The sequence below is a fragment of the Scleropages formosus genome, chromosome 8 (assembly GCF_900964775.1).
Source record: "Scleropages formosus chromosome 8, fSclFor1.1, whole genome shotgun sequence".
NCBI lineage: Eukaryota > Metazoa > Chordata > Actinopteri > Osteoglossiformes > Osteoglossidae > Scleropages > Scleropages formosus.
Window position 1 is genome coordinate 15,115,212 of NC_041813.1, and position 25,616 is coordinate 15,140,827.

Sequence of the window (25,616 nt, forward strand, 5' to 3'; positions counted from 1 at the left end):
TCATAATGGTTCCGATGACGCACCATGTCCATGTGGAGAACTTACAGATATTTCAACCAGAAACAGGTTTAGGTGCGGTCATTTTTGACAAATGTTTATAATTAATCCTGCAAATCGAATTTCCCTAGGCTAATCAAAACGAAAGAAACACATTTGTTTAGATACAGAATATTTAATATAATGGAGTGCGAGTCGGAGCATGAAAAGGAATGCTGGCGGGTACGGAACCGGGACAGAACTAGAGCAGAATCGGTGCAGAACCGGAGCCTATAATGGTGAACCAGGGAAGTATTTCTTAGTCTTTCGAAAATCCTACCATCAGTGTTGCTCAAGATTTGGGTAACTGCAAAATAAAAGCACGTATCAGGTTACTGTAAATGTTTCACTTGGGGGTTTTTCTTTTATTACAGTTTATGGGGCACAGTGGAGAAACACACAAACAAGTCAAGCCAGTGCTGGTGAAGCGCAGTCTCGGGCTTTCTTTATTAAATATTGTAACGACCGTGAGTTTGAGCGGGAAAATGTGTTTATTGTAAAAAGTTGGATGATGGGGGGGAAAATGTAAGTGTTTAACCACTGCGGGGGACTTAGGGGAAAATAATGTGGGAAGGGGGGACAGCCTGGACGGGGGCGCTAAGCAGGCTGGGAAGGTTGGCTTGAGACGCAGGTCCTTGAGGAAAGGGGCCACAGACAGAGAGTATTATTTCCCTGTGTGCCTATGATCTAATAAAACGTTCGTTATGAACACTGCCTGTGCGTTCTCCTTCACTCCATCCAAACCCAGGGCGCTGCGCGCCACAATATGGTATGTATCCATGTTTTGTAAAGCGTGACCTTAAGTTACAGTCAGCGCCTCGGTGGTGCGAGAAGACGTGGCTTCGATCCCCGCTTAGCTTGTGTGGAGTTTGCATGTTCTTCTCGCATGTCTGCGTGGATTTCCTCCCAAAGACATGCTGTTCAGGTGTCTAAAAGTCACCAATAGTCATAGTGTCTGAGTGACGGAGAAAAAAGTATTTAATTGATCTAGAGTAACCGATTGCAGTGTAGCAGTGTAAATCGCCTTGGGTGAATTAAATGTAGTGTGGGCTTGGAAGTCACTTTGGAGAAAAGCGTCTGCTAAACAATTGTAATAAGGTAGCTACAGCAGTAAATCAGAACCAAGGGATCAGATGCATTCTAGTAGTCGGGGACCAGGACGGAGGCGAAGATCCGAAGTCGTGTTCGGGGGACAAGGCAGGTGGTCGTTCCAGAACACTCGCGGAGCAGGGCAGGGGAACAAGAGGAACAGGGCGTGGGAAAAGCAAGGCGGAGTGGGCTGTAGACCGCAGACGGGACGGTTGTCTCTAATAAGATTCCACAACTGGGAAGAGGTTGAGAGGTGTTTTATATAGCCAACTGCCGAGTGCTCCGCTTAAGCCAGGTGCTGCTGGGTGAGGTGCGGGTGCGTTCGTGACACTCTTCAGTTTACATACAACCAGTTAATGTATAACAAGCTTAGTTATGTTTAACTTCTCTTTCTTTACAACAAATGGAAAAATCCGATATTTTATGGCCAAGATTACAAGACAATGGCTAAGAGTGAAGATTACCGAATAGCTGACTAATCAAATCATGACCATGACGACAGGATGAATGCCAAAATACAGCAGTGCAATGTTTGTTTACACAGAGTTTAGAGGCTTACACCGAAATCAGTAATGCCCTTATTATACTTTCCGCGCTTCTTATCTGCCCATCACAACAGACAAGCCATCTACACAAATGCGTAATATTTTATCACACACACACACACACACACACACACACACACTGTCTGAACCGCTTGTCCCATACAGGGTCGCAGGGCACCGGAGCCAACCCGGTAACACAGGGCATAAGGGCGGAGGGGGAGGGGACACACCCAGGATGGGACGCCAGTCCGTCGCAAGGCACCCCAAGCGGGACTTGAACCCCAGACCCACCGAAGAGCAGGACCGTGGTCCAACCCACTGCGCCACCGCACCCCCCGATTAAATTAATTTACGAACAATAAAATATATGTAGAGCCAGAGACCGCGGTACCAACAATTAACAAGTGCATAAAAAGCAGAAAATAGTTTTATGATGCTAAATTAAACAACAGGCATTTTGTAGCCGCAATATTCGCGCAAATTCTTAACCCAAAGGGTTGGTTATCGAGGAGAAAAAACCCGACCCTTTTATCTGTAGAGCGCCTCCCTCAGCTGCCCGTTAACACACATCTCATCTCAGACAACAGAATACCAACGCCCCGAAATTTCTCACAGCCTCCCAGTTTGTCTATTAATTCAGCGAGATTATTTGATTTTTTTTTTTTACCTGTAGGAAACATGTTTAAAAATGGCAATTACGATAGAGTTTGTCTACATTCAAAATAAAAATTAAAGCATAATTTAACTAAACGGCGGATCTGTATACTTGTTTTTGCTTTTAGTCATTTTTTTCTTTTAGCAATTAAGTGCAGCATTTTAAAAACTCGGTAAATGGTTTTGTAATTGATTTTTTTTAATGGGAAGTTTTCCATTAAAAAAATGTATAGTATGGTAGATGGTCCTGATAGGTGTTGATGACACCAATAGATTAGTGATCCTCTGTTCTCCAGCAGCACCTCTAGGAACAGCTTACGGAAAAAATGTTGAAATCCACAGTTCAGTTGTGTCCTGCAGAGCTCAGACAACCACTAGCTTTGCTAACAGCAGAAACCAGGCCATCTGACAGTGATATGGAGAACTTTACAGTCCATTGAGGCCTAATCTTTCACTTTTTAGGTATCAGTATTAACCTTAAAAAATTGACTCTCAAATTCTTACTGGCTTTACTGCTTTGTGTTATTGGGAAGTCAAAATCTCTGTTAAAGACAGTCACAAGGCTGAGGGTGAAGTTGTTTTAAATTGTTTGCCTTTATGAAAAACGGGAAAAATTCTGTACAGTGTATTACTGAGTACATGTCTGAACCTTTATCATTTACCTAACTTTTATTCATCATCATTTTTTTACATAATTATCTCAGCTGATCACATCTGAAGTCCATTAGTGTCACTTCATAATAATACGAGTCTTGTTGTCTCCAAGCAGCAACCTGTAAAAGGAATAAATCGATGTGACTAGTGCTATAACTCCACTGTCAACTTACATTTCAAAGCTCCATTATAACATTTAATGTCAAGGCTACTCTTTTTGTAAGTATGCTGTATATATTTTAATGCAATGTTTTATTTTATCATGTAGAAACAATGAACAAGGCAGACATGTTGAAGTTTAATAAATATCAATGCATATAGCTGACATTTTTCTCCAATGCAATTTAGTGTTAAGCTACCTAAAATTATTTACCTGTTCTGGGTTATTTTTACTGGAGCTATTCAATGTAAATACATGTGACTGGACAAATTAAGTCAGGCTAAAGCCTTAGGGAGAACAAACACACACACACACACACCTCAAAGCTGAGGAAAAGGGCAGCATGGTGGCACAGTGAGTAGTGTTGCTGTCTCACAGTGCCTGGATGGTGAGAGGATGTGGGTTTGATCCCCACTCAGTCTGTGTAGAGTTTGCATGTTCTCCCCGTGTCTGTGTGGGTTTTGTCCAGGTGCTCCAGTTTCCTCCCATAGTCCAAAGACATGTTGTTCAGGTTCACCAATAGTGTGTGAGTGACACAGAGAGAGTGTGTTTCACTGATGTATGGATGAGTGACCCATTGTAAGTAGTGTATCTAGCATTGTAAGTCACCTTGGTGAATGAGGTGTGTGGACTGATAACACTACATAGTGTTCACTGGAAGTTGCTTTGGAGAGAAGTGTCTGCTTAATGAATAGGTTACAGGATACAGGCTACACACACAGTCTTACCTGACAAGGGCTGCTGCTACCAGGCTCCCTACAAATGGGCCTACCCAGTACACCCAGTGGTAGGTCCAGTAGTTAGTCATCACAGCAGGCCCGAAAGCCCGCGCTGGATTCAGGCATGTACCAGACACATCACCTCTGCAGAAACAGGGAGTCTAAGTGCAGCGTGGCCTCTTCTGTCTGCTGCAAGCAGACCTCAGTTGCTTCAAGTGCTTAGGCTATGCCAGTTTACGAGGAATCCAAAATTATTTTTTAATTACGACACACAAAGTTAGTGTTTGTCAGAGGTAATGAGCTACCATTGGATAAATCCTTTGTCCAGTAAAGTATGCAGAGTTCCTATGTTGTCATACAGATCGAATTATAATTTAAATAAAATTCATGACCAGGAGCCTCAGTATGTAAGGAGAAATATGAATATAGACCACAGCTGCAAAATATAAAAAAAATAGTCTTGATAACTTAACACAGGTCTTTGAAGCTTTTCAATGCAATTTTGAACTGACCATCAAATTTCTCTGGAAACAAGAGTACCATTACCTGAACACTCACATTATAAGTCATGGAAACTGGATGCAAGAGGGTCTGTAAATGTTAATTTTCTAGTTCCAGAAAGGAACAGGAAAGATACACCAAGCTGAAAGTGTGATTCACACACACACACACACACACACACACACACACACACACACACACACACACACACACACACACACACATATTTTTGGAACCGCTTGTCCCATACGGGGTTGCAGGGAACCGCAGCCTACCCGGCAGCACAGGGCGTAAGGCCGGAGGGGGAGGGGACACACCCAGGACGGGACGCCAGTCCGCCGCAAGGCACCCCAAGAGTCAAGAATCTGGACTGACACTATTTAACTTGATATTGAGTTATAAAAAAAGGCTTGAGGTCTGATATTGCACTTTTGAAGTTCTGAGGTATGTGGGGGTTATCTACTCACCCAGCCAAGATATTGATGATGACACTGCAGCCCACCATGAAGGGCACCAGGGGACTTTTGCTCTTGTTGTTCACAGCTCCCAGAAGCACCACAAGGGTGACCAGAGCTGTCATAGCCACCTCAGCAAAAAGTGCTCCCGCCAGCTGTTCGTCCGACGTCAGGATGGTGAAGGCTGCTCCTGTGGCATTGGTGTACTTCATCTTGGAAGTCATTGCCTGAGGTATGTTTTTAACAAAATGATTACATGAACTTGTTACATTGTGTGAACACTCAGCCATGCTATTTACTAATGCATCAGTAAATGTAAAAAACTACAGTAAAAAAACTATCACTTGATGCATTTATTTATCCTGATAATCTCTGCGAAGGAGGTGGTGCAGTGGTTGGAGCCTCTAACTTTGGACTCAAAAGTGCCCCATTGGAATCCCACTGTCATGGTTGCGATTCGCGAGGACGGACTCAAGTGCAGAGTTTCGTAAACAGATGTTTAATAAAGCCAAATTGGAATCCAAAAGCAAAATCGAGGGACAGGCGTGGGTCAGGCGATCAGCAAACATAGTACAGAGGGCTAGACAAAGGTCGATGTCGGAATAGGTTCACAGTGGCATGGCTCGAGGGGAAACAAAGGAGGTAAAACGAGATTCCACATCTGGGCTTCCTCGGCGTCCATCTTTATTGCCGTTCCTATTAGGGAACAGCAGCTATTGCCGATGTGCCGGCTGCAGGGAACGTGACACCCACCTCCTGCAGTAGTAGCCTTGAGTACCTGAACTGACTGTGAAAATGATCCAGCTGAAAATTTAGTAAATTGGTTTAATTAGCTTGTAAGTCAAGAAATGTAAATCCTAGATGTTTTTCCTATACTCACCTTTGACATGGCAGCTCCAAGTACCCCTCCAATGAGCTGACTGATTAGATATGGGGCAACCATGCCAAGTTGCAGTCCTCCACATAAGAAGATGGCCAGTGTAAAAGGTGGGTTGAAGTGGGAGCCGCTGAAATACAACAATGAAGGCACCCTAAGCCATCAAATACATACTTATCAACTGTATCTTCGAGATCCCACTTTAAAAGGAATTCACCTCCAGGTTCCTGTCTCTTGTGACACTCCTCCACAAAACCAGTCCTACCCAGTTTTTAAAGACATGCCGCTGTTTATCTGCTCTGAGGCTTCTCTTTCTGGATTTACAGACCAATTTTTCCTCTAGCTTCCATTCTGTGGAGTTTCTAGCAAACCTCATACGTGCTCATACTGTCCTGACTTTGTGCCTTTGGAAGACCCAGGTTCTTTTTAAACCCATCAGATTTTTTATGATGGACACATATGATTGTACATTTATATGATGAAAAGCATTATGTCTAATGTATTCTGCTTTAAATGGCTAGTATATTCTGCTCTAAAAAGTTGCCGTACATCGGGCAAATAAATAATAATAAAAGGAGGCGCTGGAGTTACACCAAAATAAATTCAGTTTTATTTAAAAAAAAAAAAAAAATCACAGAAATGGCATTCATCATAGCAGCTCCACAATATTTAGTGTTTTTAAAAAAAAGCTTTTTGGAGAAAACAATTGGTACTGCCTGGTTTCCCAGGAAGTCTGATGGTCATTTACAGATACAACAAAAAATACAGGCAACATAAGTATTTAGAGACAAAAGAAGCCAAAGAACAATACTCATTGGACAGCACACTTGTGAGCTCACCTGATCTCTGCCATGCATGCCACCATAACTGCCACAGCAAAACCGTGCACCAGAGCAGGCTGCAGTCTCCCTGTTGTCTCCACATTCTCAATGACTGAAACACAACCTATGAATACAAAGAAGGTGGTCCCAACCAGTTCTGCAACACAAGGCTGTAGCAGCCGCTCAAACCTCCCGGGAGGCTTGACTGGTTTTGCTTTGTTCTTCGACAAGCTCGTCTCCATATCACTGAGCTCTAGTTTAGCATCGGCCATTCTGTCCTGAATCCCACTGTTGAGAGACCTCAGATGTCTTGCAATCATCACTTTGTGTGAATTTTATACCACTGCTAATCACGTGAACTTTGGTTGAACTTTTCCCATTGACCTGCCATAAAAAAAGAGACCAGTCTTGGGTTCTGGCACATTGACCTGATTTACAGTTCTTCACCTGCCAGGAGCTGTTTGAGATATGAACAATGGCCTATTGAAAACAGCCCACACCAACAGTCTACCTGATGAAACTTTTCAGAGAAATAAAGTTCCCAACTACTACAAAATGGAGGGCTGAATACCTAACAGGAAAGGTTTGAAAGTCTCAAAAGATATACACAGTGCCATGCAGAAGTATTTAAGCCCCTTGAAAATTAGCACCATCTTCTGGATTTCAGAAGATACAATAAAAACTTACTGGAAGAATGTGATTATAAATCCAAATGTTGTAACAGTTTAAGTATTCAACCCCAAAAGTAATATTTAATAGAGCCTCCTTTTACCAGAATGACAGTCTTAAGTCTTTAGGTATGTCTGAACCCGCTTTACACAGTGCTCAGGAGTCATTTTCTCCCATTCTTCCAAGCAGATTTTCTGCAGATCATACAAGTTGGAGTTTCTGTACTGCAATTTTCAGGAATTGTCACAGATTCTCAATGGGGTTGAGACTAGGATTTTGACTAGGCCATAGTAGGATATTTACTTTTGCCTTTGAACCACTCCAGTATTGCTTTGGCCTTGTGCTTGACACTGGTGTCTTACTGGAAGGTGAACCTTCTCCCAAGCCTCAGTTTCTGAGTCAACTGGAACAGGTTCTTTTCCAGTTCCCTATATTTAATTCCATTAATCTTAACAAGATTCAGTCCCTGCAGATGAAAAGCTTCTCTTTCTGGATTTACAGACCAATTTTTATCATTATGCTGCCGCCACCATACTTTATTGTAGGTGTCATGCCACCCAACCGCATGCCTGACGACCGCACCTGCAGGTAATTCAGGAGGCAGAGTATAAAGATCCAGTTCAAGAACACCTGGTTGTGGAACCTCAAACCTGAGAAGCTGCAGCTCATGGCGATTGCGCCGAGACCTTCGCCCTCCCTTCGCTGTGCTTCTGTGTTTGGTTCAACTGGCTCTTTGACCCCTCACTTTGTACCTGCGACCACGGCTCTTGTGTCCTCCCCGTACGACATTTGAAGATCGATCAACCCTCGCCTGTCCCTAACCACGCACTTTGCTTGCCCCTTGTTCAAAATAAAGCACCCGCACTTTAGTCCGTTGGTTCGAGCCATGCGTTTCACCATGACAGTAGGAATGGTGTTTTGTGAGGCATGGGCAGTGTTAATTTTGCACCATACACAGTTTGGCCAAAACCAAGAAGCTCCATCTTAGTTTCATCTAATCACACCACATTTTCCCACATCCTAGCAGGGTCCTTTGCATTGTGGCAAACTCCAGACATATCTTTTTATGGATATTCAAAAATGACTTCTTTTCTACCCTCCCAAATAGGCCAGTTTCAGCAACTGACTTCAGTTCCTTCAAAGCAATTGCTAGCTTCTTTCTTGCTTCTTTTACCATTTTACATTTTGCTTGGGTTCTAAGTTTTAACAGACAGCCTTCCTTACACTTACTTATGTATTTGATTCACTTTATCACTTATCTCTGAGGCAAAACAAACAAAAACCCAACAGTTATGGCAATTGCAATGGCTATTTGTTACAGTTAAATGAATGTAACATAATGGTTAACTGCTTTCTAACTAAATGCATGAAAAGTATGGATATCCTTAACGTGATGACCTTTGCGACTTTGAACTCAGTTACAAAAACACTTCAGGGACATTTTGTAGTGCCAAGTGCCATTCTGAGGATAATAAAACGACAAAAGAAACAACACTGCCAGCAAAGAAGCTCTGTTTTTACACAAAAATGCAATAATGGCATTAAACCAGCTTACAACAGCGACCAATAATTCTGATCTTGCATGTTCAGTTCACAACAGATGAGCTGATGTAAAACATTCGTTAGTGGAAAGATGAAACGTATCAGATTAGAGGATTCAACGCAACCGTGAAGTCATGTACTGTATTCGGTGGCCATCTAGTGGCCAAAAGTATCATTTGTGCTGGTCAACTAGATGGAGCCATTGCTGCAGTTTCTCTAGAGAGAAACAATTCTGTATGTTTTCAGTTTTCAGCCACCACTGCGTCCGGAGCACCCTGTGAAGGACTGGCATCCCATCTACGATGTACTCTGACTAGCCCAGTGCCCTGTGATTCCAGGATAGGCTCTGGACCACAGCAACCTTGACTTGGAAAGGCAATTAATGAGCAGGAGACTTGGTAACTTGTCTTGTTCAAGTTGTGGTGTTATGGAACATATCCCAGAAGCACAACGCACCAGGCTGGACAGAATACACCTCAGATGGAAGACCAGTACATTACAGCGTAGCCACACACACATTCACACACACACACACACACACACACACACACACACACACACACACACACACACACACACACACACACATTTTCAGAACCGCTTGTCCCTTACGGGGTCACGGGGAACCGGAGCCTACCCGGCAACACAGGGCATAAGGCCGGAGGAGGAAGGGGACACACCCAGGACGGGACGCCAGTCCGCCGCAAGGCACCCCAAGCGGGACTTGAACCCCAGACCCACCGGAGAGCAGGACTGCGGTCCAACCCACTGCGCCACCGCACCCCTATATGTTTTAAAAACACTGAAAAGAAAAATAAAAACACTGTGCTAAGTGCGATGACTCAACCACACACACACACACACACACATTTTCAGAACCGCTTGTCCCATACAGGGTCACGGGGAACCGGAGCCTACCCGGCAACACAGGGCGTAAGGCCGGAGGGGGAGGGGACACACCCAGGACGGGACGCCAGTCCGTCGCAAGGCACCCCAAGCGGGACTCGAACCCCAGACCCACGGGAGAGCAGGACTGCGGTCCAACCCACTGCGCCACCGCACCCCTATATGTTTTAAAAACACTGAAAAGAAAAATAAAAACACTGTGCTAAGTGCGATGACTCAACCATCAAAATTTTATTTATACATTTCAAATACAGTGTAAAATTAAGTTAGAGGGCCAAAACATAGGATGAAAAGAAACATATGATGATATAATTTTCAAACCTTTAATTAGTGCAACAGATAACAAAATAAAATTAGAACTTTCATACACAGCTTGTTGCCTTTTTTTGTTCTAGTGGCTGTAGGAGTGTAGTGTTCAGTGTAGGCAAAGCCTTGACCGTGACACAGGTTAGCAGTTGGAATCATACTCATGGGCCTGATCATCACTGGCTTCTGATCACACAATCAGCCCAAGCCACAGTGTTCAATCACAAACAAATATCACAGATTGTGATTTCAGCCTTGAATGCATTTGACACAATGAAAATGAAAAGGGGAGCCTGTTGGAAGCATTGGAAAGGCAGTCTTGCAGAACAGTCTCTCTGGAGGTCCGTCCCAAAGTTTGTCACTTCAGAATAACTCTGATTTTCTCATCTCCCAGTAGCAACCTGAGCACAATGAAATACAATCGGTCAGTACAATAATAAATTAATACATAAATATTTTTAAAAATAATCATCAATAGAGCTTATATAAAACTATTTTGCCTGGATAGTTATGGTAAGCAAATACAAAAGTTTTCAACCTGAGTCAAGTGCAGGTAATAAAGTAGATCTGATGTCTCCATGTCATTTTTATGTTTCAGTACTGAAACAGTATACGATGTACAGGTCCTACAATCTTTCATACCATTTTTTATACATTCATGACAAACAATGTCCAATACAGCAGCAGAGCACATGAAAAATAGCTACAGGCAGCTGAGAGGTACTGCACCTGACTAAGCAGGCAGTGAACAGGGCCCCAGCCAAAGGGCCCACCCAGTAGATCCAGTGGTAATCCCAGTACCCAGACACGACAGCAGGGCCAAAGGCACGAGCTGGATTCATGCATGCTCCAGATACCGCCGCCCTGAAACACATCAGCTTTTCAGCACTTCAGCTGGCACCACAGTCACATGGACTCCAGGCAGCCTACAGAGTCATTTAATAGCACCCGTTACTGGTTAACGGGAGAATTAGTAGGAGAAGTAATCAAGAAAACCTTTTACTGGTATAATCAGGCATATTTGGTCTGGGCTGCAGTGGAGTGGAACATTATATATGAGCAGCATACAGTATATAAAGCATGTCAAGAATGGATTAAACTAATCTGAACATGCCAGCAGCAGTTGAAGGTGCTGATATATATATATATATATATTTATGTACCATTTCCACCCCCAGACTTTATAAATGTTCAATAAAGTCCTCAGAACACACCAAACACATAGCTACATATTACATTACAGAATTCTCTTGGCCTAGAGGAAGCAGATTCTCCGTACACAGGTAGGCCCAACTCTCACACACCCAGCCAGGATGTCGGCTGCAACGGTAAACCCGATGCATAGTGGAGCCAGCAGACTGCAGGACTTGCCGTTGACTGCACCCATGCACACCGTCATGGTGAGGAAGACTGTCATAACCATTTCCGCTACGATGGCCCGGACAACCTGAGAGTTCTCTGTCACTATGTTGAAGGCTCCACCCGAGGTATTAGCATAGGACTCTGGGGTTGCAATTGCCTGTCGAATGATGACAACATGGAGGTGAGGAGATACACCAAACACACACACAAAGCTTATGTGGTAAGCAGTGTTTTGGAAGATGCTGAACCAAAAGGCTTGAATAATAATAAAAAAATGTTTCCACACTGACATTAGCACGGTAAAAAATAATTAATGGACAAGTGCACTGAGGTAAATGTAGTAGATATCTAACAATATATTAAAATTTGTAGTGCTATGTAGGGAAGGGAATTTTAAAGCAAATTATACCAAGTTTGGTAAACACAGCAAATACAAAGCTAATTTAATTATTCTGAGATTTAAAATGAACGAAATACAAAATTTTAAATGAATGAAACATACACATTTTTAAAATTGTTATTTCATCAACCACCATACAGGTGACACACGTGCTGGTGAGAAGTCTGTTCCTGGTTAATGACAACCTAAGATGTTTTATGATCTTTAGTATCACACGTTTGAGCAATGATTGTGTAATCTCATTGATTACATACAGATATAAAATATTTTCTTACCGATGCAGCCATAACAATATTCAATAGCAGTAATAATCACACAGCAGACAGAAAACACACATTTTTAAAAATCACTTTAACAGTACGGGTATCAGAGTTGACGTTTTCAAAGCATAGAGGTGAGAAAACTAATTTTATTAATAGTTTTAAAAATGTTCAGAACATCCTCTCAGAATTAGACTGTCGACACTGAGACTGTGGAAAAACGGTGATTAAACAGCACTGCAGGTTCCCAGCATTAAGATCCATTAACGTAATTTTAAACGAGATGAAAAGCAACAAACTCACTTTACTAAAAAACGAATATAAAATGTTTTCAATTACATTATGAATCTGTACAATTAACAACTTTTAGGACTCCAAGCACTGCAATTCTGCATGTTTTTTTTTTTAAAATGACACTTAGTATTCAACTTTCATGAAGAAAATACAGAAATGTTAATATATAATTTTAAAAGTTTCATTTTCACATTATTCTTCTTTCAAAAGAATTAAATTGTGCAACATATCAAAATGTAAAACTTCTTTCACTCTTTTTTCACTTTACGGCTTCAGTATACAAATGGATATTAAGAGGGTTCCATAATGATTTCATAAATACATGACTGGTGCTGTTTTTCATAATGCCAGTTTGTCTTTCCTTTAAGCGGCGTTACATAAAGTCTGGGGGCGCAGTGGCGCAATGGGTTGGACCGGGTCCTGCTCTCCGGTGGGTCTGGGGTTTGAGTCCTGCTTGGGGTGCCTTGCAGTGGACTGGCGTCCCGTCCTGGGTGTGTCCCCTCCCCTTCCAGCCTTACGCCCTGTGTTGCCGGGTAGGCTCCGGTTCCCCGCGACCCCGTATGAGACAAGCGGTTCCGAAAATGTGTGTGTGTGTGTGTGTGTGTGTACATAAAGCCTGCAAATGATTATAGAGGCAGCTCTAAATTTCTTGACTATGTTATTACCCATGAATCACATTCCTTCACTTTATCATTTTACTGCAATGTGAAGTAGTGATACAGAGAAGAACAAAAGAGATGTTATAATCTTATAATAAAGACACAGATAAAGATAAGAGTCCAGTGTGAAATTCGAGAGTCATAATATTTCATAAAAACATCAGTAAAATCTCAAATTAGCCTGAGTGACCTACAATATATAAACTAAAATTATAAAACAGCATGTACACAGCAAATGTTTAGCCATGTATGGAGAATATGGTCAAAATACTGTAAAATAAACAAAAATTTCATATCAGAATATCATAACAAGTGGCAGTGTGAAAGTGATGTCACAGGAATGCTGTATTAGTCATAACAAATAAAAACACTCAGTTTTGCATGTTCAACCAAAGAGAATGCTCACCTTAGCCAGGCCTGCCCCAATCATCCCGCCTACCATCTGACACAGTATGTAGGGCATTAGGAGGGCAATTCGTAGTCCCCCACTGAGGTAGACAGACACTGACACGGCCGGGTTGAAGTGGCCACCGCTGTGAGAAGCAGACACAGCACAAATGATTTCATTAGGTTCCCATCATGGTTCCCCGTCAAAATCATCTTATTGGCACTCAACACATAATCCATCATTCTTCATAAAACAAGAAATTATGTAATGCTCATATAGTAGACGTTGATCTGCTACTCCTATTATAACTCTGCTGTGTTAAGGAAAAACAAAAACAAAATTGGCATGTTGCCAGAGAAGACATTGACCCCCCACAACCTTCTGGTCATAACTGCAGTTCACTGGCTGATATGCTGCCTGTGGTCCAGAAAACACCAACATTTATTTCAAAAGAAGAAATATAAACTGGCAGACAATGTAAAAAATGGGCACAACCCAAATACCAGTTGATGTCATTAATATTTAAAGTTTCTGTAAATCAATACCTTTGTGGAGAACTATCAGTAAATGCCTGACTTTCCAAATATAGGTTGTTGACTATCAGCTACATGAGAAGCAAAAAACATCATGTGCAGACAGTGGACTGGAGACTGGTAAATCATTAAAACACAAATTAAATTATAAGCCTTGGTTAATGGTGATATAGAGCATGAACTGTTTGTTTGTTATTGTCCAGGGAAATGCAATAAATAGTGAATAAGTTTATGAAAGCATAAAATTGGGCAATATTGACAAAGACATTACGGAACGTTCACTGTTTTGGCAGACAGAAAAAAGCAAATCATGTAAAGTGAATTATAGGACTGGATTAGTGGTGATACAAGGCATTTCGGACTGTTTAGTAGTGTTCTGACTAGTAAGAAAAAAAAAGACGGCTGAAAACTCAGGATAATGGAGATGGGACATAAGTAATAAAATGAATGTAAAGTAAACATTTAAACATATTCATATTAAACATTCAGATCTTTACTAAAAATGAAATTATACGGTTGGATATTATTATTATGTAGATGGATACTTGACCGCTGGATACTGCTGACTGCCTCCGTGCGCACAGTAATAAAAAAGGTAAATTAGTCATTAGAGGCTCCTACCTGACCTGTCCGAGCACGGCGATCACGATACCCAGGGCCAGTCCGTGCGCCAGGGCGGGCTGCAGAACCCCTGTCGTGGGCACGTTCTCCACCACCGAGGAACAGCCCACGAAGATGAAGAGCGCGCACCCCAGCAGCTCGGCCACGCACGGCTGCACGTAGCGCTCGAACAGGACCTGCGGCCGGCGTGACCCTGACTTCCCTGGCTCCTCCACCTCGGTACTGCCCATCTCGCACAGCTCCGTTTTGGATTCGGACCCCGACCCAGACATATTCACGTTCGGTAACCCCAGCGCACGCGAAACTCCTTCGCACCTGTGCGTGGCGTCCGCTCTCCCGCGCGCATTTATTTATGGTGAGATAACGGGTGGGGCAGAGGTCCAGCGCTGTCCTAACAACTGATATTCTCTGCACGCACGTGAAGCGGCGCAGAGCATTCACGAGGCATGAAAATTAGCCTAAATTTGTCCCACAAACAGGTGTATCCTTCGTGAAGTTTTCACTTAAATGAACATTTATTTATTTAACAGACACATGTTGCTCCAAAACGAAATAGTATAAATGTAAAAAGGAAATTTAAATTAAAGAAACTGACTAAGACTAACAGGACTCAGGAGCACATGATTGTTCTCTGTTTATGTTCTTATTACAGTAATAGCGCTTTGTTTGAAAAGCTGCTTTGAATGAAAGATGAAATTAATAAACATTTATTAATCCCAGAAAGAAATTCACTTCGGTTGCAGCATACATACATACATACATACGTACATACATACGTACATACATACGACATATAGTAAATATGCAAACTGTAGTTGTGCTTGGGGTGGGCGGTGTGAATTGAATTGGTGTTAGTGTCCATTCTTGATTCTTGTACATAGCCCGGTGTTCCCTTCTGATTGACTGTCACATTACTGATGCTCTGTCTACCACTGGAGAATTCTAGGGGGTTCAATAGGTGACCCCCTAACCATTGTGGGAAGACTGGGGCTCAGAGTGTCCTGGGGTAACTTTCAACTATTCAGAAGAGTTATTTTGTACTGTCTGAGCCTTTGACAAAATGTGTGTAATGTTTTTAGGATATATCTATTTATTGAATAAAGATTTTGATCATCGGAAATGGTGAATGGAGAAATTTTTATGTGTCGAGTTGGACAGTGTGTGGAACCAGACACCCTTGGTGGGCTGGTGATCCATTCTGATCTGTGGGAAAAAAAATGAAGAGCACTGTTCTAGAACCCTGTCACTTCAGTCTTTCTCCAGTGGTTAAATGGGGGATGCTATTTAAATTAAAACATGCAAATGCAAGCGAGGAGGACTGGACTGAAGCAAGATGAGTGGGGCATAGAGCAGCTCAGTGCCACTCTGTTATTTGAAGGTCACCCCCTGGCAGCATGAGGACTCATTCAATAGAAATGGCCTCCAGCAGCTCCTTAGAGTACCACAACAGGAGCAGCCTGTTGCTAAAAGCACTTCTGTGTTTTATTACTGTGACCTGTAGAAGGTGTGAGTCATTGTCCATGATGGGCTGGAGTTTATTCAGTCCATCTCTTTGTAACCTCCAGCAGGGAGTCCAGCTTCACTCCCAGGACTCAGCCAGCCATCCTGATTAACTTGCTGAGTCTATTTGCATCTCCTGTGGTGATGCTACTACCCCAGTTTTCCATTCATTATTATTATTGCTGCTGTTCATAATTTCATAAGTTTGTATACTTTGCTGTGCTTCTTCTAACTGTTTCTTCTGTGCAGGCCCGTCAACAAGGGGGTTCTGTGGAGAAGGCTTAAGTTTAAGTTCGTGTTTCTAAGGCTCGAGTGAGAGATGGTCCTGAACTAAAGGTGAACAAAGATCCCTGAATGGGAAACCCAAAGGGCACCCCGCATCACTCCAAAATGTGCCGGCATCACAGAGAAACATCAAGGACAATCTGTCACACATAGATCAACACGAAGGAACAATGGAATACTTGTAAGGCGGCGCTGCCTCCTCCAGTCATATGACATTGTGGTTGGACGTGGGTTTATTATTCTTTTCTTGGTATGTTTGCATTTCCGACCCTTTCCTGTTCTTGTGGAATATCTTACAGGCAGACTATGACACTGTAACAATTAACAAATAAAAATTATTTCCTACATTTGACTAATGAGCATTTATATAGTTAACACTGGGGGAATACACTTAATATCTAATAAGGCTAATGACATTGAGCTAAAACTTACAGTAACCTTTATTAATCACTGGCACTGCCATTGATGTTTGGACCTAACTTGTAAAAGTTTCCCTGTTTTGTTACCTTGGATCTCCAGTATTTTTTCAGCCTGTGGTGTTATATGGCTTTGGCCTCCCTCTGCTCTATAGTGAGCACTGACCTTGAAGAGCACATAAAGACCTAAGCATGTGATTTGAAATATGGATCTGTGATTTATTAAGTCTGAATTGAGTTCACGGCTCATAAAACAGTGCAGTTTGTTTGAGACTCCCCATAACAATGGTGAGATCTGCTTAGACCAGAATAAACTCATCCTTAATATATAACTTTTATTTCTGTCTTAATAAAATAATATGGCTTTTTAAATTAAATTTTGGTTAATGCTTCAAATGTGCCTCATGTCAACAGCTCCTTTTTCTGCTTGTTAATAAATATCTAATCAGTAAGTGTGAAATCACCAACCTTGAGTCTAAAATATTACATGGGAGCTCACTTTATGCATAAAACTTGTACACGCAACAGCAGACAGTTTTGTGCAATTTGCAGGACAATTTCTTACAGTGGGTTTTCAACACTAAATATGATATGTAACATGTCATGTCACATGTCATACTCTCAAGTGTGTCTTCAGTCCCTTGCACTATTGGTGTTCGTTATCTGGACATTTCTGCCCCGTGAACCACACTTCTGTTGATTCACTGCAATGTAAAGGGCCAGAGTAGCAAGTATAACCATAAAACTTGATTAATAATCTTGTGCTTTTTTTGCAGATGTCACCATCATGGTAACTTCAGGTCTTAACCTAATGAATATAACAATTCCAACAACTGTCAGATGGTCAGTTAGGTGCTGTGCACGGGTAATTATAATATGGCTCCGAAAGGATACAAAACACACTGCGTTATATGTGGGACAAAAAAAAAAAAAAAAACTTTGTTATACATTTTTTGCTGTTATTCATTAGAATATCTAGCACCAAGAGGCTCATAGAAAATGGAAGATTTATGAATCCAGAACCTGGATGGTAGAGTGTTTCTTGCAGACCATATCTAATCTTTGAACAAGGCCACGAGCCAGATGTATTAGGAAATGACCCCTGTTTAATGACACTATGTTAATTATTAACAGGAAAATATTTCCAGTGGAAAACGTTAGAATTGATCCATGCCAGACTTCACTGTTGAGCTTTCCTGATGTGTGAGTTTAACTCAACAAAACACTGATGAAGGGAGGTACCCACTTGATAACCCAAATGAAATACCCATGCTAGCATTAATGTAGTGTTTGGGGAGCTCAAACATCTTAGTTTTCAGTTGTGGAGATGTATAATAACATTGTCTGATGTATTCTCTGGGGCTTCATGTGTAAGGAAAGAAGTCAATAGAAATGGACCTAGTGCACATATTGATGTAAGTCCATGGAATGTAACATCTTGTCATGTGTTTGTTGAATGAATGAATGATCTACCATTGTGAAGATGAGGAGTTGTCTTTTTTATACAAACTGACATGAGCAAAAATATGTAGGTAAATATGCATTACATCCTTCTGTTGATGAAATGCACTCTTTATTTTTCTCTGAGATGTGTGTCGCTTTGGAGAAAAGCATTTGCTAAATGAATAAATATAAATATAAATGTAAATGTAGGTGTTTCTTAAAAGTTATGGCAGAAACTTTTTTAACATGAGAGTTTGTTGTTGTCATGACCACCACTACATCCCAAAAGAGGACACCTGGTACCAAACAAGATGGGGAAGTATAAGGCACTAAACCACTGCCTTCAGTTACGGAATCTCAGCTGAGACAACCATCCCCTCTGCGCTCACTAGTCCTCTGAACCTGTTCCTATTCTTTGTCCCTCTTCTCCTTGCTCCCCTGCCCAGCTCCACAGCTCCCACAGTTAAGGATCCATCGCTTTGTCCCTTTTGACTACGTTTCTGGATCCTCGACCCCAAACAACGTTTGCCAGTTGACCTGACTCTTCACCTGTCCCTGACTATGATACTTGCCTTGTCTCTCCTGATTGCAATAAAGATCCTGCACTTGTTTCTACTATCCTATGTGCTGGCTCACAGTCTTAACAGAGGTAGCATAATTTCTTTCCCTAGCCTTTTAAATTAATGTAACTCGTGAGTGAACAGTAGATGAGTGAGGATACATGCTATTATATCTTTTTTGGACATAGGGATCCTTTTCAGTAACCTGTTCATTGGCTTGACTGAAAATTCGATGTGGACCCTCAGTTCAGAATCAGAAAGCAGTAAAGGTTTAGTATCTCTCAGGAGTGGGGATTAAGTGTATTCATGGCTGGTTAAGCAGATAAAGTTTGCAAAGCCTTTGTTCCCAATTATTAACAAACCTGAAAGTGTTTAAATAAAAAATTATTATTTGCACGTATGTGTGTAAGTGTGTGTGGATAATTTATGCATACTGGTTCAAGTTAGTGTGTTTATTTGTTGGAGTATTTGTGAAATACGTGCAAGTATATGGCCTACCTCCAGCTATCTGAGCTGCTATCATATCTGATCTAAATATCATAGCTATGTTTCCTATTGTAACGACCCGGATAACTGTGTTTAGGCAGGAAACCTGTTTAATGTAAATGGTTGCATTATGGGGAAAAATGCAAAATGTGGATGTGCAACCACTGGGGGCACTTCTGGAGGAAATGATAGGGTGACTGTGTTTGCCTGTGTTTTTGGAGAGAGTTTAGGCAGGCTGGCTTGAAGTAGAGGTGCTGGAGGAAATGGGATTCTCGGGCCAGGCACATTATTTCTCTGTGTGCTGGTGTTCAATAAAATGTTCAAGACGAATGGTGCCTCTGCATCCTTCTTTGCCCCATCCACACCCATGGTGCTGTGTGCTGTGCTATCATGTAGCCAAAGAATTCATCTAAAACTGAAAAATACTCAGTTTTTTTGTAATAGCAAATTAAAGACTAGAATATAAGTTTGTAGTGTTTAGTTGGACACATGTCAAACTTTACCGATGACTAATAATTCTACAAATGAAAATGTTATTAACAGTGTAATATCCCAAACCTTAGACAATTTTGTTTCACTCGTTTCATTCCTAAAATGACCAGAAGGAGGCAGTAACTGACTATTATCCATCAAACTCACTTCGAAAAAGTGTTCTGTCAAATTTTCAACAAACTAAATAAGCTTTATGCCAACTCCCAATCCATGTTGTCTAAAGTCTTCTTGGGTACTCTGCTGTGCAACTATAGCATTAGTAACCACTACCATTATAACCGATTATGTCAAATTCCAAGAAAAGGAGACGCAAGAAAATATTAAACAGTGATGCGACAGTGATGAATATAACATGCATTATGAATGTATCTATATCAAAGTGAAAACATTATACACGAGACTTAATTAGTTAATGACAAATTTACACTTTGGACCGAAAGAGGGCGCACTTCTCCAAATACGTATCCCTGTTTACGGTACGGTCTACTGTGCACGGGGAAATTTACTAACTTACGCTGTTAATTCCTTATCTGTCCGGACTTTGGAGGTCAAATTGCTCACGTGTTTCCCCTGTCAGTAACTTTTCGAAGAAATGTCGCACTCAAATGTGCCAGCAATTACATTTAAGCAATACCTGCTGATTCATTTAACTGGTGCACTGTGACATTTAATGAGAAATACTGTACATAAAATTTTCCCTAATTAGACATGTATTTTCGACTTTAAAATGTGAGCCCAAGTTGAGGGGTTCACTTCGCGAGTCGCGCGCTCATGCATAATGGAGCCCTCATGAATAGTGATGTCCTGGAATAAGACTAATCCGGTGGCGCGTCCGGGGGCAATAGGGAAGTGCGAAGCGCCTCCTGCCCCAAGAGCCGGAGGTGTGGACAACTGCTGAGTTGGACTAGTCGGGACGTCGAAACGGTTTGGACACAACATCGCTAACATTGGACCATTGGTGGTACTGTTTGAATAGAACGAGAACTGTGGGACAAGTGGCGCGGCTTCCGGACGTCCGGCAGCTCGCGAACGTCGCGCTTACTTACGAAGCGCTGGATCCCGACTACGTCGCGCTGTCCCGCACTCCGAGACTTAACACCATGTCGGCGACAGTGTGATACGAATCGAGTCCCGGACCTGACCGGGGTAGGGGCTGGGTTAATGAGGGCTTCTTTCTGCCGCCTCTCTGACTTGTAAAACCCCACCGGAGTTCGAGGAGACGTCGGCATCAGGCGCGAAGATGAAGAAGCAATTCAATCGGATGAAGCAGCTCGCCAACCAGACGGTGGGAAGGCAAGTATGGCGAATAAAGCAATCATTAATCCATAATCAATCAACAATAATAAATCGGTAAATCCGTTTTCAGTGGGGAGATCGTACTTGTTATTTCGGGGGGGGGGGGACAAACAAGTTTATCTCGGCCTCGATTGATGCATGCTTCGACTCGACAAATACCAATGGTTTAAAAAAAGTGTTTTTTGAATACGTGTACAGGCACTGTCCCGGGGGGGGCTCCATCCATTCCGTCTTGTACACGTAGCCATGATGCCAACATGTTCCTGCTCTCACTTCGCTGAGACATTCGATTCGTTAGGAAAGTTTGTTCCCTGACCGCTCAGCGATGTTTTTTAGTCAATGATTTGACAGCTGTTTGCTCCCGTGGCGAAAGGGGACCTGAGAGTCTCCAGTGACCTCAAATCAGACTGTTATTTAAAATGAAAAACTGAATCTAATCAGCGTGAGGTTTGATTCCGGGTCAAGATTTTTTTTTTTTTTTTTTTTGTTCATGAAAAGTTCTAGAAAAGAATGGTACAAGTTGCGTAAACTTAAAACCGGAATGCTGATGAGCTTGTAACCAATGTGAGACAGCTCAGCTGTACCAGTAGTACAAGCTGCTGTGTTAGTAAAATTGTGGATAAGCACCTCTCTTAGGCGAGACCAGAGAAGGATCCCCACCGTGGGACTTGAACGCAGCACCTTTAGGTTACAAGTTCCTTGTCCAGAGTTTTTGATCACAGTTTGGGAAATGGCGGCTCAAAGGCACTCATTTCCTTGGAAATGCGCGAACTATTCTTTTGAGAACAAGGCAGAGATTTGCTTTGTTTTTAAATAAGTCTTTAGGGAAAATTCTAGACTACTACTCATTTTGCCTTAGATCTATGAACATGTTCAGCTGTGCTTGGTAACGCAGTTACTTGATAGATACTAGTGGTGAAGAGTGATGATGGTAATCATATGCATCTCACTCATTTTTGGTACAGCTAGAAGGTATAATTTACCTCTCACCTAAGCAGGGTCTTTCAGTAAGGCTTGGACCCTTCTGCCTTGGCACACAGAACCAAGGAATCAGCGGTGTTCCAGACAGATGTGTACAGTGCGGTTGCATTCAAAGCCCAGGGTCGCCACTGGCAGGGGCATGATATTGCCGGAACTTCTCACCCACCTGGATGAGTATGAAGAAAATGTGATAAAAATATTATTTAAGCTAAAGGATCAGTTAAAGTGAAAGTGGAGGTACAACGTACACATAATGTGTGATGTTGTTCAAAAATGCTAATTTCCAAACCCAAAAAACATGTTTGCATTTTTAAAGGGAGGGGATGTGAAAAATTAGACAGTTGTATGTATTGATGTGCTTGCCAGGTCAGTCATCTTAATTACTCTGTTTCCATGTGGTCTGTTAGACCAAGAAAGTCTCACTCTGGAGGTGTGATGCCCTGTGGGACCTCTGCAACAGTGTGCTATGGGGGGAAGTGCTGAGGGTTGCCATGGCAACCTCCCCCAGCTTTAAAGCACCTGGTTACAGTTTCCCTCGGCGGTGTGAGTTTACATTTTTTTTAAATGGAGGGCTGGGATCAGTGATTATGGGACAGTGTGTTTGTAGTTGTGTGGGTACATGTTTGAAGGTAGCAGTCGTCTCAGGGATGATATCTATGTTTGGACCTGTACTATGCATGGTTTCTCACCCTTTGCTGGGAATAAACAGCCTGTTTGTTTACACACAAAGGCACATCTAGTTTTTTTCTGACTCAGCACAAAAGCAATACAAAATGGAGTCAGTGTTTTTTTTCCTTAAGGTTTTCCCACATGGTTGTGGATCATATCCAAGCAAACCACACCCCTTGCGCAAGTTACAGAAGCGAGCCTGCAAAATGGATGTGGTCACTTTACTTGGCATCAGCTGATAGCTGTTTCTTTAATGGTTATAAATGACAGTAGCCACACCCCCTTCACTATACTTCTTGTGGAAAACGAACGTGGCCAACTGGAATCGGCCTCACGCCTGAGTGGCGCTTTGTGAATGGAAAACTGTCAAGGATGTGCGTACGTCTTCCTTGTGAGCCCCTCCTGAGTAACTGGAGCCGCTTCAAAGCTTTCTGGGTAATCCTAAGCATGGAGCATTGAGGTGGGATGACTGCCGGAAGGGGGCCTCGCTGGAACCCGACCTCCTTCCATGGAAGGAAACCCCTTATCTGAGTGGCCTCGGCACGGATTGTGTGGGGGCTCTCCCTCAGGCTGTTAGAACCGTCGTTTTCCCTGTTTCTGACTCTCCTTCTGGCAAGTGGCCAGCACCCGGCCACCTCCATGTGTTTTCAAGTTTTTCTGGAACAACAGTGGTCTGGCTAGTTACTGGCTATATAAGGAGAAAAAAGCCTGACTTCAGAACTTTTTTTTGTTTTATTTTGGCACAGTGTGAGGTGCACTGGGACACAAACTCAAATCTGGCCTTACTGGAATGGTTAGTGTAGAAAGCATTGGTGCCTGTTACAATTCTGTCTGCAGTTATTTGGTAATCAATAGCAGGCGTGGCCTTATTAAAAACACCCTAATGCAGTACGTAAGGGTTGATTTGGAAAAACAGAAACCAGTGAGTGGCGTAGTAGTTAGAACCCCCAGCTTGTACTCAAAGGATGTGGGTTAAGGCCCTATCTCCTGCTGTAGCACCCTTGAGTAAGGTACTCACCCTGAACTGAAACAATAAAAATAACCCAGCTGTACAAATAGGAAAATCACTTTGGGGAAAAAGCATCAGAAAAATGATTAAATAACTAAAAGATCATTGTGCTGATGTTTCTAATTTTATGTTTTGTCTCTAATTAGGATCCAAATTAGTTAGATTTAAATCCCAAGAGAGGAATTGCCACAGTAGTCTTTGTTACATTTGATTCAGTAATTCAATAGATCAGACTGATCCAGTAAATGGGGGAAAGGTGTAAAACTAAGTTATGAGACTCATTTTAGGTAAAACCTGTAATAAGAAAATAAATGTAATGTAGCAAACAATGTAATGTAGTGCAGCTGATATATTTTCCATGCTAGCTAGATGCTCAGTAGAAGCATACTGTAGTATCCATTGGAAGTTGCTTTGGAGAACAGCATCTGCTAAATAAATAAATGTAAATGTAAGCAGAAGCTCCTTGATGGTATTTGTGATAGGAACGGAGGCAAAGTTGTGATGGAAACTTAACTGTGGAAGGATGCTGCCATCACTCATTTGATTTCCTACAAGTAACTCTAACTCGATACTTTCCGTGCTACGTCACACTGACTTTCTGCTGAACTTTGCCTCATGTGCTTTTACTTCAGACCTGTTTCGTCTGGGTAGAGTGCTCCATTTTATAGCCAAATACATTTTTTATTTTACACCTGTATAAATTCATTATCAAAATATGGTATTTCTTCAGCTAAACCAGCTGCAGCTTTCAGGTCTACTTTACTGCTATTTCTTGAAAACAAATTTAGTGGAACTAATTGAAGAAGGCGTTGGAGCAAAAGCTATGATCTGCCAGGAGCTGAGAAGGACTCCCCTATATTATATGAATAAAACATGGGTACAGGTAATGGGTAACCTGAGCCTAGAAGATTTAATGCTACCATGTAGGAGATGATCAGGCTTCAGATGAGCTGCATAATAATGGTGAAGAGAAACTATACTGTGTTTTGATTTTTTTTTTTTTTTTTTTTTTTTTAAACACAATTTGTTTTGGAAATGTGAAAATCTAATGATCTGAAATGGTTGCTGATGCAGCACAGGTGAATGATATTCTGTATTGTTCAGTGATAGGTCCCTGCAACCCTTTAGACTCTGAATCTGTAACCACACGTTGTGTTACCTTCCAAAGACACTTCCGTTGGTGCTTGGACCTTAACACAAAACAAAGGGGCAGTGGTTTCAAACCAGTAACTCATTCAAGTTTGGTACATTCTGCTGTCAGTTTGGAAACCCCGCTGGATCTGAGGCTTGTAAAAATACCTGAAAATTGTACAAAAATGAAACATGAAATGATCAGTTCATCCCTATATGGAAGAATTAAATGCACCATGAAGCTTATGCGGGTAACTAAAAACGCCTCAAAATTGTATCATAAGGGTTCAATTTAAGTAATTTTCTACCATTTAAATTTCACAGAAATTAATTTAGTGTATGTTTTGTCACTAGATCTGCCGTTGGTCAGAATTTTCCAGACTTTTCAGGGAACCTTAAGTAAGGTTGCCATACTTGAAAATCTTGTGCAGAGAAGGAAGTACACACTGAATACTTTTTGCATGCACATACCTGCTGTACTCAGAATTTATTGTCAGAAGCACATTGCTTTTTTTATAATAGTGTCTTCCAGGAAGTTTCAGGGAATCAAAATCATTTACTGATGCAGAAACTCATAAGGACCTTCCAGGGAGCTAGTCTTTTTAGGGAAAAATGTGGAAGAAACATTGACAATGTGCTTTAAGATGCAGAGATTTTCGGAAGTTAAGAGAATTCCTTGATAATAAGTAAAAGCAAAGGGAAGAGTGGGTCAGCAATGTGGTTTCAAGGCTTGATGAGTTTTTGGAGCAATGAAGGACCAGGTCATGGTATACATCATGTTCATCTGTTCTTTTCCTTCTTCCTGCCTTTTCTGTCATAGTGTTTCATTTCATATGCCAAGGGGCTACTCAAAGTTTTAAAAATCATACAATATATGATTATGGTGAATGTTTGGAC

General features: G+C 41.8%; 3 protein-coding genes across 4 annotated transcripts in view; 1 reads left to right on the forward strand and 2 right to left on the reverse strand.

Moving 5' to 3' along the window:
* Positions 1 to 3,054: 3,054 nt before the first annotated feature.
* aqp8b (aquaporin 8b) lies at positions 3,055 to 6,783 on the reverse strand. The gene is made up of 5 exons (XM_018754697.2): positions 6,530 to 6,783; positions 5,694 to 5,820; positions 4,826 to 5,040; positions 3,867 to 4,001; positions 3,055 to 3,097 (listed from the first exon to the last, which is right to left on the reverse strand). Exons 1-5 carry the CDS (start codon positions 6,781 to 6,783, stop codon positions 3,055 to 3,057), a joined length of 774 nt encoding a protein of 257 aa, XP_018610213.2.
* A 3,120-nt stretch (positions 6,784 to 9,903) lies between these two features.
* LOC108935801 (aquaporin-8-like) lies at positions 9,904 to 14,895 on the reverse strand. Its single transcript, XM_018754677.1, has 5 exons — positions 14,452 to 14,895; positions 13,316 to 13,442; positions 11,239 to 11,453; positions 10,664 to 10,798; positions 9,904 to 10,335 (listed from the first exon to the last, which is right to left on the reverse strand). The coding sequence occupies exons 1-5, from the start codon at positions 14,721 to 14,723 to the stop codon at positions 10,293 to 10,295; spliced, it is 792 nt and encodes a 263-aa protein (XP_018610193.1). The 5' UTR covers positions 14,724 to 14,895; the 3' UTR covers positions 9,904 to 10,292.
* A 5,328-nt stretch (positions 14,896 to 20,223) lies between these two features.
* LOC108935841 (rho GTPase-activating protein 17-like) overlaps positions 20,224 to 25,616 on the forward strand; it is a 33,675-nt gene continuing 28,282 nt past the window's right edge. For both annotated transcript variants that reach the window (XM_018754746.2, XM_018754747.2), the window contains exon 1: positions 20,224 to 20,926. In XM_018754746.2, the coding sequence (XP_018610262.1) occupies positions 20,874 to 20,926 (53 nt within the window). In that variant the 5' untranslated portion in view covers positions 20,224 to 20,873. The remainder of the gene's footprint in view (positions 20,927 to 25,616) is intronic.